Below are 12,466 nucleotides of genomic sequence, written 5' to 3' on the forward strand. Positions count from 1 at the left end.
ATTGGTGCAGGATGCTGCTCTCTCGATGCTCCTGCACTCCTGCTCTCCCTCCCACCTCCTCTCCAGGATCAATTAAGATTATGAGCAGGGCTAATTAACAGTCTGCTAATTGCACTCTGAAGCCCTCTATAAATCATAAGCTTTAAAAGCAGCTCTGAGAAAGATGTCATGTCCTTTCTGCCTGCACAAACCCTACAGAAAGTCTGATCCAGAGAGCCCCTTCCCTCCAGCCCCACTGCTCAGGGACTGGCACCAGCATGGCAGGGTGCAAGGACACATCCCCTCCTGGGGAGCTCATTTCCATTCAGTTCCTTCCCACCTGCTGCCTGGGCACGTGAGTTCAGTGTTGCATCAGTTCCCTGCTGTAAACACGGCTGCTCCCAGTGGGACGAGCAGCTCCCGGGCATGCAGTGCCCTCCTCCCTGGGGCTGACCTGGTGGCTTGGACGCAGAGTCCCAGCGCATCACTGTCCCCCAAGCCCACGGCTGCCCACTGTGTTGTCACCACGTGATGCAGCAGCATCTCCCTGTGCTCTGCAAAGTGCATTTGGGGTCGTTCCTCACCCGTTTGGAGCTGCAGCATCCACAAACACGTGCGTTCTCCCCTCCCCGCTTGAGGTGACCCCGCTGCACGCCGCATGCCCTCACTGGGGACAGTGCCAGGAAATCACAGCTGGGCTCTCCCAGGTGTCACGGGAGCCTGACCCCCCCCGCCCCCCCGGCACTGCACGGGAACGACGGCGGCGGGTTTTGCAGTGCGTGCTGCACTGCGCTTTGCTTTGCCCAAAGGCCGCAGGGTGCGCATCGAGGTTCTGCTCGGCGTACCCAGCGCTTCCTCGCAGCCTCCCTCGTGTTTATGTCACCGCGGTTTGTCGGCCCCCGCCTCGGTTTGCAGGACCGCTCGCTGCAGGGCGGCCTCGTGCAAAGAGAACGGCCACTGAGCTGAGCAAAGGCAGCGGCTGCCCCGGGCGGTGTCTGTCGGTCCTGCCCACGGGGCCAAGGGGAGCCCCTCGCAGGGCGAAACACGTAGGAAACAGAAACGAAGAAGAGAGAAAAAAGAGCACGTTGACCACTTCGTTGCTGAGCCGCAGTGCTTCTGAGCCCATGAGGTTTCTTTGTGGTTTTACGACACGGGGGCCCAGGGTGCGGGCACCCCAGCCCCGTGGCGGGTGGATGTGCAAGAAACCGGCGATGCTGGGGAGCCCTGTGCCCTCAGCCCATGCCTGTCCCCCTCAGTGAGGGCACAACCACCCTTGGGACCGCCCCGAGCCCCCAGATTCCCACCGACTCGCACTCCTAAGCCCATAACCTCACCTTTATCGCAGTCCCCCCACGGCTGCACCCCGCAGCGCCCCAAACACTGACCCCATCCTCGGGGCACAACGCACGCCCCTCGCTCCGCCCCTTTTCCGGGAGGGGGCGGAGTTTGCAAACCAGCCCCGCGGCAGCAGCCAATGGCGAGCGAGCCCGGCAGCGCTATGCAAATTTATCCGCGCTGGGGGCGGGGCTATGCAAATGTTGCCGTGCGGCTGGAGCAGGCGGCGGGCAGCGCGCGGCTCCCGGGACCTCACCGGCACCGGACCGGCACCGGGACCCGACGGCGGCAGGGCCGCACCGGGCCGGGCCGGCTCCGTTGCAGCGCCAGGAACCCGCGGCCGTCCCGGCAGACACTTACCGAGGAGAAGGCGCCGGTGTCCAGGTGCGTGTCTCGGGCGAAGAGGAGGGGTCCCGTGCGCACGGGCGCGCGGAACTGCCCCAACCCCCGGTGGGGAAACCGGGAGCGGCCGCTGAGCCGGCGGCCGGTACCGGGCTACGTGAGGGGGAGAATGGGCAGCGCTCCCCCCGTCCCGGGCCTCAGCGGGACCCCTCGGTGCCGGCTGCCCCGCAGCGGCCGCCCCGTCGGTGCGCACGGGCCGGGGGAGGGGGCGGCCCCGTCTGGCGCGGGGTGCGGTGCGGTGCGGCCGGGACGGCGCCCTGCGGGCTGCCCTGAGCACGGCGGAGCCCCGGCCCCCGCCCCGCCGTCTAGGGATGGCGGGCTATAAAAAGCCTGCGGTTTGCGCCGCGCTCCGGCCGGTTATTTTTACTTGTGTCTGCGCGCAGAGGAACGCCTGGGTTTAACCCAAAAGTGCAGCCTGGCGGGCAGCCGCCCTGCCCCGGCACTACGGGTCCCCGGGCCTTTGGGTGATGGGGCCGAGCCCGCTGTGCTGTGGGGAAACTGAGGCACGGCGCAGCCCGGCTCGGCACAGACACCCCAACCTGGGCCTGATCTCCCCGTGGCTTTGCTGGGATCTCGTGCCCGTCTGGTACTGAACTGGAGCTTGGTTACTTTATTGCTCCGGAGCGGGGATGTGACCCATCCACGGCTCCATCCTGTCCACGCGTGGCACTTCCAGCACGTCACTCTCACGTGAGCCACGTTCCATCGCTGCAGGGACGGCAGAGTGCATCCTCTGCTGAGTCCTCTGCCCGCTGCAGCCGACTGCCAGTAAGTCCTCGTCCCCAGGGCTTTATTCTTTTAATGAGGGAAAGTTTCCCAGAGCTGCTGGCTGCAGGGATGGAGTTTCGCAGGTAATGAAATAAGGTGGCAGCGGGTAGGTGAGCCATGGGGCAGCAATGGGCTGAGCACCCTGAGTCTGTGCACATCCCCTGGGGGGTGGGGGGCTGTCCATGCTGGGAAGGGAGAGTGGGTGAGCAGAGCAGGGAGCCAGCTCCTGGCCTTGTCCCATGTTCCTACGTGCAAGCTGGGCAAGTCACAAAGGTCAGGGGAAAACCTGTGCAGTGCAGGGTGTGGGATCTGGGATGTAGATGCAGGCCCTAGGCTTGATTTTAGGATTTCAGATGTTCCTGCTTGCCTCCAAGTCTTGGGCACTGGTGATACCTTGGCGCTGGGAGCAGGCTGCTGCGGCAGTGTGGATGAAAAGCAGATTTAGAAAACTTTGCGCAGTGTAAGGGAGAGGGATTCCTGCTTACAGCCACATTCTTGCACCAGCAAAGGGGCTGGGGAGTCAGACTCGCTAAGCCATGATGGGGTGATGTAGGCCCAGGAGCTGGGGGAGGATTGCTCTATTTAAGACCTTTGAATTTCGCTCCTCTTCACGGCAGGACTGCCAGGAGCAAACCAGGTTTGTACAGCACACAGCCCTGGGGTCGCGGGGATGTGCTCAGCCATCACCACGTCCTGGCTGCCCCAGCAAGCTGTCCAGCAGCAAACAGACATCATTTCCCGTACTGACGCTCAGCTGTAGCATGGGGTGACCCAGCTCTGCAGCAACAGCGTGCTCCTGCTGCAGGCAGCACCGCCAACACCGAGCAGAAAGGGTGACCTGGGTCCCGGGGGGGGGTTGGATGTCTCTCTGCCTTCCCAAGGGAAAGAGCTGCCTCGCTGTGGGGGTCATTGCCATCCTTCCTCCTTCCACACAGTCATTTCGGAACCATACAGCCTCCGCCCAGCGCTGCACCTCTCTCAGCAGGGCCAGGCGCTGCTGGGACTTTCGCTCTGCGTCACCCCAGAGGGGCCATGTCCCCCAGCCTCAGCCCTGGATGTGGCTCTGGAGGGATGCAGAGCAGTGCCATCGCCCAGCCTTGTGCTGCAGCAGCAAGGAGAAGCACGAATTTTAATTGCCCCCAGGGATATTTTTTTGCACGGTGCTGGGGTGATGCTCGACGTGGCCGCGTTTTGAGGCTCGATCGATTGTGTGTGTGTATGTGAGATAGGGAAGAAGGTGTTGGGACCCGTCGTCCCCACACCCCGATGACCCCAGGTGCCCCTCTGTCCCCCGGGCTCTCCTTCCCAGCAGGCTCCTCCTGCTTCCCCGCTGCCGGCCCCGCTCTGGTTCCTACTGGTTGGTTGTTTAAACAACCTATAAAAAGCAGAAGGCCCTGTCACCCCTCTGCAGAAACGCTGCTCAGCGTTGACGTTTCCCCGTGCCAGCCTCGGGGTGGCACCGAGCCCCAGCACCGCCCGTCCCCACAGAGCAGGGCCACGTCCCCAGCACAGAGCAGGGCAGCTCCCGCCGGGTGGACGCGTCCTGGGGTCTGTCCATGTGTCTGTCCACAGCCACTGCTCCTTCGAGCCCGCTGCCCTCCTGGCCTGGTCCCCCTGCATGCCACAGCTCCTGGCCAAGCCCACGTTACGTCCCAAGGAAAGATGCAGTGGAAACTCTCTGTCCCACTTCAATCAATATTCTTCTCTAACGAAGCGCTGTTTGGAAGCAGCCAAGTGCAGGCAGCGTTTGCTGGCTGCCTTCCTCCCCTCGGTTTCTACCTGCGCGCCCTCAGCTCTCTGCTTCCAGACAGACGACAAAATCCTTATCTTTTTTTTTTGTTTTTCATTTTTTCATTTTTTTCCCCCAGTTTCTACCTCGATGCCACACGATCCCGTTGGGAGGTGGGAAAATGAAACGCTGGGGAGTTCAGAGAGGTCACTGGCAAGCAGAGTCTGTATGTCCCTTGCTTGTGCTAGGCTGGGGACGGCTCCAGCCCCAGGGGTTGAATCCCCCATGACCACCCCATCCTTTCCCTCATTGGGTCCTTGCTTTGGGCACAGGACGTGGCTGCAGAGCTCCCCACGGGGCTGGATGTGAGGGGAATTCATCCAGCTTGCTGCACCCAGTGTTTCTGGGGTCACTAGTGATCGAGAAGGACATAATGGTACAAAAGTCCCAGCACGCCGTGTGTGCCGCCCAGTGCCGAACCACACCGGGACCAAACCAGCACGGCCAAACCCCACAGCCACCGTGGGGCTCTGCTGCCACATGTGGAAAAACACCCCAAAAAACACCCCAAAAAACACCCCGCTCCCAGGGGCTGCTTTGCAGTGCTCTCATTAGGAGAGCGGCCAGGAAGTCTGCACGCTCCGCCGTGATGCAGCTGACCCCCCAAAGATGCGCAGGAAACAGGGAGTTAATTATAACCCTCGGTACAGCCAGAGGGCTGGGGCAGCACCGCGGTGGCTGCAGGGGCACGGGTCCTGGAGGGGCAATGGTCCAGCTGGGGGCACGGCTCGTAGTGCTGGGGGAAGTGGGTTGGGTGCGTGCAGGAGAGCAGGGCCCAAGCTAAAGATACGCGTGCGTGGGAGGCAGCGGGGCCGGCGGGACGCCAGGAGCACGGCAGCTTCTGTTGAAGCGAAGGTGGAGGACGGCAGCGGGCTCCTCTCCCAGTCTGGCACAGAGTGAGAGCCGTCGAGGTTGGGTTTGAGGGTCTGAGAGCTCGGCTGGGTTTTGCCGGGAGCCCCCAGAGCCGTGTCCTTTCCCGCGTCCCCATCGCTCCCTCCTGGGGCGATGCTGTCCCCAGGACACTGCGATGCCATGCTCCCTCGGTGCTGTCCTTGGACGTGGCAAAGCGCCGCGCTAATCGCCTGCAGCCGGAGCTCTGCTTATCACTTTATCACAGCAATTAAAATCCAAAGCGCGAGCTCCCTCTCCCTCCACGGCTCTTAATACCTGGGGGGGAGAGGGGGGGGCAGGAGGAGCCGCTGGGGCTGTGCCGCACTGCGGTGTCCGAACCCTTCACCTCTGGGCACCAGCACATCCCTGCCCGGTGCCCGATAGCGGGGCCAAGCGCTGCAGGGCCGAGGCGATGCCCCAGGAGGAGCGGAGCTGCCCTAACGAGGAGCTCAGGGAGGCGGCTGATGAAACCACCCCGCGCATTGCACGAGGCCGAACCGGCAGCACCACGAACGGGGATGGGGAGAGGGGGATCCGCTCACCCTGAGCTTCCCACCTGCGGTTGGAGCTGGATAATGGGGGGCTGCAGCAGGGCGGGGGTACCACGGCATCCCAGGGACCCTTGGTAGCGCTTGGTGTCCCCTCTGCACGCAGCCTTTGTCCCTCCAGCACCTCTGAGCCTGCACGGCGCGGCCTCTCCTCCCCACTGAGGTTTGCGAGCCTTTAAAAATAGCCCCTCGGGGTGCAGCCGTGCTGCGCTCGCAGGGATGCGGGGGGCCAGCAGCGGGCTGCGAGCAGAGCCCGATGAGACCGGCTCGTGTTTCCGCACCCTGATACAGATACAGACCGTGGGATTGGGGTTGGGGTGGGCAGGTGGGAGCTGAGCCCCCCCGGAGATGCGCTGTGCCGTGCTGCAGGTGGGGACGGGTCCGGCCGTGTGCGTCCTTGGGAAACCTCCATGGTGCCACCGGGGAACCGTTGGCTTTTCCTGGCAGAGCCGTTCCCCGTGGGAGTGGGGTGGTCGCGTCACCCCCTGTACCTTCGCGCCCTGCGTGGGCCCGGGGACGCGGGGTGGCAGCGGGGCCGTGGGAACAGCAGCGCAATTTCCTTCCATAAATTAAAATTAGTTTTGATCAGCTAAATATAGCAGCTGAGCAAGATGGTAAATGGCAACGTGCTCGAGAGAAGGAAGCGGGCCGGGCTGGGGCACTGGGGAACGAAGGGCTGGTGCTTCCCCTACCCAAAGCCTGATCCCTGCAGCGGGGGCTCACTTGGGGACACTCAGGGACCATCGTCCCCTGGACAGCTGTGCAGAGCCCCAGCGCCGTGGCTCTTGCCCCATGGCCGTGGCTTGGGGGCAGTGGGGACAGAGCTGGCGCAGGGCTGCACCCAATTTGGGGTGGGTGTGAGCATCCCACTGGGAACACCTTGCTGCCACCCATGGCACCGAGCAACCCAGCAGCATCCCAGGGGGGGGTTGGGGTAATAGGTGCTGGGGGGGGCAGCATGAGGAGCTGCACCCGCATCCCAGCAGCGGCTCACGTGGCACCGGGAGGTGGGTGGTTTTGCTTTGCTGTCTCCTCGTACAGCCACTTCCTGACCTGCGAACGGCTGAGGTCAAATTTAGTCTGTTCGCATTCAAAAGAAAAAAAAAAAAAACCAAAAAACACACTCTATTGTATTAAAAAAAAAAAAAAGCAACACACAAAGCCCCGAACCTAAAAACGTCCCTTTTGTCTTATGGTGGATCCTCCCTGCAGCCAGCCCGGCCTCTTTTGTAACCCCCCTCCCCATCAGCCCCCATCCGCTGGTAAAAACCCCCGTGGGGACGAGCGCGGGGCAGCGGCGCCGCTTTGGGATGCTGAGGCTGCTCCGTGCGCTCCGCAGCGCTCCAGGGACCGCAGCCATTCGCCCGTGGGGCAGGTGCCATGGGGCAGAGGGGCTGCCGTGGGGTGGGGGGTGATGGAGCCGTCTGAGGAAAGCGGAGGGGACTTTTTCCCCTTATCCCGGCAGAGTTTTCCGTTTTTTTAAGGGGTGTTTTTTCCAGTTTTTGAAACTCTGCAGGAAAAAAAAAAACGGGGAATGACGCTGGGACCGAAACTTCTTCCATAAAGCTGCTTTTTCAGCAAAGTGAATTTTGGGCTTCCAGAAGGGCGAGGAAGGTGGGGTGCACGTGGTGCGTGCTCAGGGCTCCTCTCTCTCTTCCAGCCTCTCCTTGAGCCGAGGAAGCAAAAATGGGCCGGAAAAAAATCCAGATCAGCCGAATACTGGATCAGCGGAACCGGCAGGTACGGGACGGGAAGGGATGAGGAGCCACGGGGCTGGGGTGGGACCGCGGGTGATCCAGAGCACAAAGGGGTTTGGGTGCTGGGGGAAATTGGAGCGCGGTGGGGCCGCGGTGATGGCATCGGGGCAGTGCAGTGTCCCCTTCCCCGCAGGTGACCTTCACCAAGCGGAAATTCGGGCTGATGAAGAAGGCGTATGAGCTGAGCGTGCTGTGCGACTGCGAGATCGCCCTCATCATCTTCAACAGCACCAACCGCCTCTTCCAGTACGCCAGCACCGACATGGACAAGGTGCTGCTCAAGTACACGGAGTACAGCGAGCCCCACGAGAGCCGCACCAACTCCGACATCCTCGAGGTAGCGACGGGGGCTGCGGGGGGGCTGGGAAGGGCGGGGGTCCCGCTCACCGCCCCGCTCCCCGCAGACGCTGAAGCGCAAAGGGTTGGGGCTGGAGAGCCACGAGCTGGAGCTGGAAGAGGGGCTGGATCCCGGCGAGAAGCTGCGGCAGCTGAACGAGGGCATGGACCTGACGGTGGCACGGCCCCGCTTTTACGTGAGTCGCTGCTGCACCCCGACACAGGGGCACAAGTCGTGTGTTCCCATCCCAAACCCAGAGCCCAGCGCTCTGCTTCACCCCGCAGAGCCCGGTGCCGCTGCCCGAGGTGCCCTACGGCAGCTCCCCGCCGAGCGGCAGTGATGGAGCCCTGGGCAGCGCCAGCAGCTCCCCACAGAGCCAGGGCCGCCCGCCCGCCTTCAAACCCACAGCGCCGAAGCCGTCGGGACGCTCACCGGGACCGATGCCCCCAGGTGGGTCCGCACCACAGGGCTGCAGGTTGGTGGCATCACAGCGAGGTCACGGTCCCACTGATGGAGACCTCGCAGGGATTTTCCAGGCCGGATGCCACATGCAAAGCTCCTTTCACAGCATCTCCCAGGGGTTTACCGGGAACGGGGCCGGGGTGGGTGCGTGGGCAGGGAGCACGGCCCCAGCTGCAGAAACGCCACCGGCTGCTGCCTCCCTCCAGCTGCTTCCTGCGCTGCTGAGTCACTGCCACGGGGCACCCAGGTGGCCCCACGCAGCCCGTACCCGCTGCAGCTGAGCTGGTTGCATTGGGGCACTCCATGGATGGGTGCTGCTGGGTGCCACCTGAGTGAGCCCCGGGGCCGGGCAGCAAAAAAGCGGCTGGAAAAAATGATGCTGGGGCTGGACCAGTGGAAATCCCCCCGGTGGGTGGGAGGTGGCACGGGGGCGGTGGCGTGTTGGGTGGTTTGGCCGCAAGCAGGATGAGCTGAGCCACGGTGCTCCCGGTGCAGGATGCACGGCGTGGCCGGGGCGGTGGCACTGCCGCAGGATGTCCCCGTGGGGCGCTGAGCTCAGCGTGCTCCCCGCAGCGGGGTCTGGCTGGGGAGGTTTGCACCCCACTGGTCTCTGGGGCCGGATCCGGCCGCCGCCTTCGTTTCCGCTCGCAACACGCGGCCGTGGCCGCAGCCCAGGTGCAACCGGGGCAGGAAGTGGCTTTGCAGGAGCACGGCACTGTGCACGCACGCACGAGCGCCCACCAGGGACGGGGACACTGAGGCCACCAGCCACAACCTCGGGGACCCCCGAGGACAGGAGCCCAGGGGGATCCACCTCCCTGGGTGCCACCCTCCTGTCCATCTGTCCCTCCAGGTATCGGCTACCCCCTGTTCCCCGCTGGCAGCCTGAACCGAGCCCTGGCTACCAAGACCCCACCTCCGCTGTACCTGGGAGCCGATGGGCAGCGCCGGAGCAGCGGCAGCACAGCAGTGAGTGACACAGGGTGGCCGCAGTCCTGTGGCACCTGAGGCTGGCATGCAGGGACAGCGGTGCCAGGGGAGGGCCCAGCCCTAGAGTGGCCCCATAGATGCAAGGCCCCAAATCCGCAGCCCCCAGCATGGCCAGGGGTTGGTGCCAGCAGGATGCTCGGTGCCATTGTGCCCCCTGGGTCCCCTTCCCAGCAGTGGCACAACGGAGGAGAGCAGTGAGGGGTCCCCTGCTTCCACCCAGCCCTCAGCTCACTGAAGCCAGGCGCTTCCCAGCACGCGTGTGGATATCCCCCTTCCAAATCCAGCGAGGAGCTCCTCCAGTCTGCTCCCATCTCCTCTTCCACATCCAACATCAGGGCTTTGCTGGAGGGCATGGGAAGGGAGTGTGGATAGAGAGGCAGCATCACAGCCCCCATGAGGGTTTGGCAGCACAATGCCTGACCAGGGTCACCCTCGTTTCCCGCAGCGGCCGCTGTACTCCAGTCTGCAGACCCTGAGCCCAGTGCTCGCCTCGGGCAGTGCTGGCATCCCCAGCCACAGCCTCACTGGTTTCCCCTTCCTCTCTCCGGCACAAGCGGGTAAGTCCTGGCCCCACACCCTTGGGTGGTCGGGGCCCCTCAGCCACAACCCCCCCAGCTCCTGCTCACTTTCCAACCCCACTCAGCAGAGTTCGGGGCTGGCGAGGCCCCACCACCCCCCGGCTTCCTGCAGCCTGGCCCTCCAGCTCCCTGGCAGCCACCACGGGATATGGCAGCAATGGGGTAAGGACCTCCACCAGGATGGGGATGGGGGTCAGCAGGGGACAGGGTCTGGCACCGGGGTGAGGGACAAGGTGAACACAGATTAGGGTTAAACCCAATTTTTGGATGCTCAAAGAACAGTCCCGTGCCATGCGGCTTCACCCCAAACTGGAGCGCATGGGGATGCCCCTGGGAACCCCCCCACCCACCGCATCCCAGCCGGTCCCAGAGCCTATTTAAAGATGGATTTCCCCCGGGGACCTGGTCCCTGCATCCCCCGCTGTCACACACCAGGCTCCCAGCAGCAGTGCCAGTGTGTGGGTGGGTGGCAGCCTGGGAAGCGGGCGCTGGGCTGGGAACGTCGTGGCCCCTCCCAGCTGCACTCAGGGGCGAGGAATTGGATGGCGACGGAACATGAGATGGATTGGGTGGATCTCAGCCCCACCTGGGAGGAGTGGGGACACACAAATGGTCTCTTCCTACCCCGTGCCCCCGGGAATGCTGCATGAGGTGACCCATCCTTACCCTCCCTTCTCACTCCAGGGCCAGCAGCAGGATCATCCCCACTGAGGACCTGGCCCCCGGCAGCTCCCCGCAGCCCCATGCCATCAGCATCAAGTCGGAGCGGGTGTCCCCGGGGCTTGGCTGCCCCTCAGGTGCCCCACAGCCCACCCCGGGCAGCCTGACCCCCCTGAGCGAAGCCCCCCGAGGTGCCACAGACCTCCAGCCGCGGGATGACTACGCCAAGGGCTACCCCTACCCCCTGCCCCCGCCCCGGCCACTGGCGGAGGAGCAGAGAGCCACTGCCACTGCCACCGTCCCTGTCCCTGCGCGGCGGGCGCAGGCTGAGGATGCATGGCAGAGATAGCGAGGCTGCAGGGGTGCAGGGGAGGCAGCCCCCCCCGCTTTCACCCCATCCTCAGACCCCCAGGAAGTCCCCAAGCTCTGGGGCTTCTCAAAGGGTCCCCGCCCCATGCAGCTGCCAGCAGAGCCCCCTCCCCACCCCGGACACTGCCGCGTCCCCCTGCTGCTCTGCCCGCAGCCCCACGCTCCTGCAGGGCATGGCGAGGCCAGGACCCCCCCCCCCCGGAGAGGTGCAATGTCCAGTGCCGGACACTGTGCAGCTGTGTCCATCCGTCTGTCCCCGTGTGTCCCCACCGAGTGGGAGTGCCTGGGAAGTGCCACGGGGTGGCAGCAGGACTGAGAGCAGCAGCAGCACCGATGGCAGCGGGCCCCATCCTGCAACGACCCGGGCGGGAGGAGCAGCCGGGGCAGCGGCCCTAGGACTCTTTTTTTTTTTTATTTATTGCATTCGCACCAATAAAGAGCTGGGGGTGTCGGGGTGCCTGGTGTGAGCTCCTTGGGGTTGGGATGTGCAGCCCTGCTCGGTGTGCCTAACGAGGTGGCAGGTCGTTAAAGTCCCCATAGGGAAAGCTGGGCCAAGCCCTGGCTTCTTTTGGCTCGGCACTCCTGTCCCCTGTGTCCCCTCGCGGCTCAGAGCCACCTCTCCGGAGTCACCAACCTGCAAATGTGGGTGACAAACAGGTCACCCCACTCTGACTACATCTCTGTGTCTGTGAAGCGGAGCCATGCACCCCAGGGGACCCCAAAAAGACGCTGGTGCTGTCTCATGCTGCAGGGAGATGTGAGTGGACAGCGCGTTCCCCCTGATGGGAGGAGGGAAACCCTCTCCTGTGCCCCGAATACCAGCAGCGGTGGGGACAATTTTTGGTGGCACCTGCCCGGCTCAGGGCCGAGTTTTGATGCTTTCTGTGCAGGGGGATATCTCGTGGGCACTGCAGTGTGAGCGAGGGAGAGGGTGAGGAGCCGGCACTGCCCGGCGCTGTGGGTTTATGGGGGCAGGCGGTGCGGGTTCCCTCAGTGCTGCTTGGGGACAGCAGCATCGCAGTGGTGCAGGGATGGGGCCCCTCTGCTCAGCGGCACCGAGCTCAGCTCACAGGGGGATTACCAGGAGCCGAGCCCCGAGATTAAAACACGGCGGGGAGATTAATCCTGGGGAGAGTTTTTCCTGTTTAATAGAGCCCAGCGAGCGGTATAAATACCAGTCTGGATTAGGGGCTGCTGCCTCACCGGTACAGAGACCCCCACCCCAGGATGCGCCCAGCTTTGGGTGATGCCTCAGCCAATGGGAGCAGGCAGCGGTCACCCCAAATTTGGGGTCTGCGTGGCAGAGGTGACTGCGGCCCAGGAGCCCCCAGGCAGCAGGGACTGTCCCCTCCGTGTCCCTGGGCCGCGAGGGGGATTGTGAATGCAGAGAGGAGCTGAGACACCCGCGGAAAATGTGGGGGCTGGGGTAAGAGACACTGATTGAATAGCAATGACTGCATGATTTATGGTTTGCATTATTGCATGGTTCATTTGAATATATGCTAATAAGGCTTTTCTCCTCGTTTTGTTTGTAAGATTTAGATTTGCTATGGCAACCCGCTGGCATGGAAGGAACGCCAGGAAATGTCAGGGCGAGGTGA

The 12,466-nt window shown here is 63.6% G+C and overlaps 1 protein-coding gene and 1 long non-coding RNA gene across 3 annotated transcripts in view; one reads left to right on the forward strand and one right to left on the reverse strand.

The window, feature by feature from the left end:
- On the forward strand, positions 1,541–11,320 carry MEF2B (myocyte enhancer factor 2B). 2 transcript variants are annotated; one of them, XM_021378943.1, is made up of 9 exons: positions 1,541–1,698; positions 7,373–7,452; positions 7,603–7,806; positions 7,874–8,002; positions 8,091–8,256; positions 9,122–9,237; positions 9,704–9,815; positions 9,902–9,998; positions 10,521–11,320. In XM_021378943.1, exons 2-9 carry the CDS (start codon positions 7,399–7,401, stop codon positions 10,843–10,845), a joined length of 1,203 nt encoding a protein of 400 aa, XP_021234618.1. In that variant the 5' UTR covers positions 1,541–1,698; positions 7,373–7,398; the 3' UTR covers positions 10,846–11,320. The 2 variants fall into 2 exon arrangements, with proteins under 2 accessions (XP_021234618.1, XP_021234619.1); XM_021378944.1 differs by having other exon boundaries at positions 9,905–9,998.
- LOC110389046 overlaps positions 11,422–12,466 on the reverse strand; it is a 2,493-nt gene continuing 1,448 nt past the window's right edge. The window contains exon 3 of the long non-coding RNA XR_002433045.1: positions 11,422–11,499. This is a non-coding gene — a long non-coding RNA (uncharacterized LOC110389046). The remainder of the gene's footprint in view (positions 11,500–12,466) is intronic.

The sequence above is a fragment of the Numida meleagris genome, chromosome 27 (assembly GCF_002078875.1).
Source record: "Numida meleagris isolate 19003 breed g44 Domestic line chromosome 27, NumMel1.0, whole genome shotgun sequence".
NCBI classification, from domain to species: Eukaryota; Metazoa; Chordata; class Aves; order Galliformes; family Numididae; genus Numida; species Numida meleagris.

Coding starts and splice junctions, on each gene's coding strand:
- MEF2B (XM_021378943.1), top strand. CDS start 7,399: ATGGGCCGGAAAAAAATCCAGATCAGCCGAATACTGGATCAGCGGAAC. Junction 7,807..7,873: donor CCAACTCCGACATCCTCGAG/GTAGCGACGGGG, acceptor CGCTCCCCGCAG/ACGCTGAAGCGCAAAGGGTT. Junction 9,816..9,901: donor CCTCTCTCCGGCACAAGCGG/GTAAGTCCTGGC, acceptor AACCCCACTCAG/CAGAGTTCGGGGCTGGCGAG.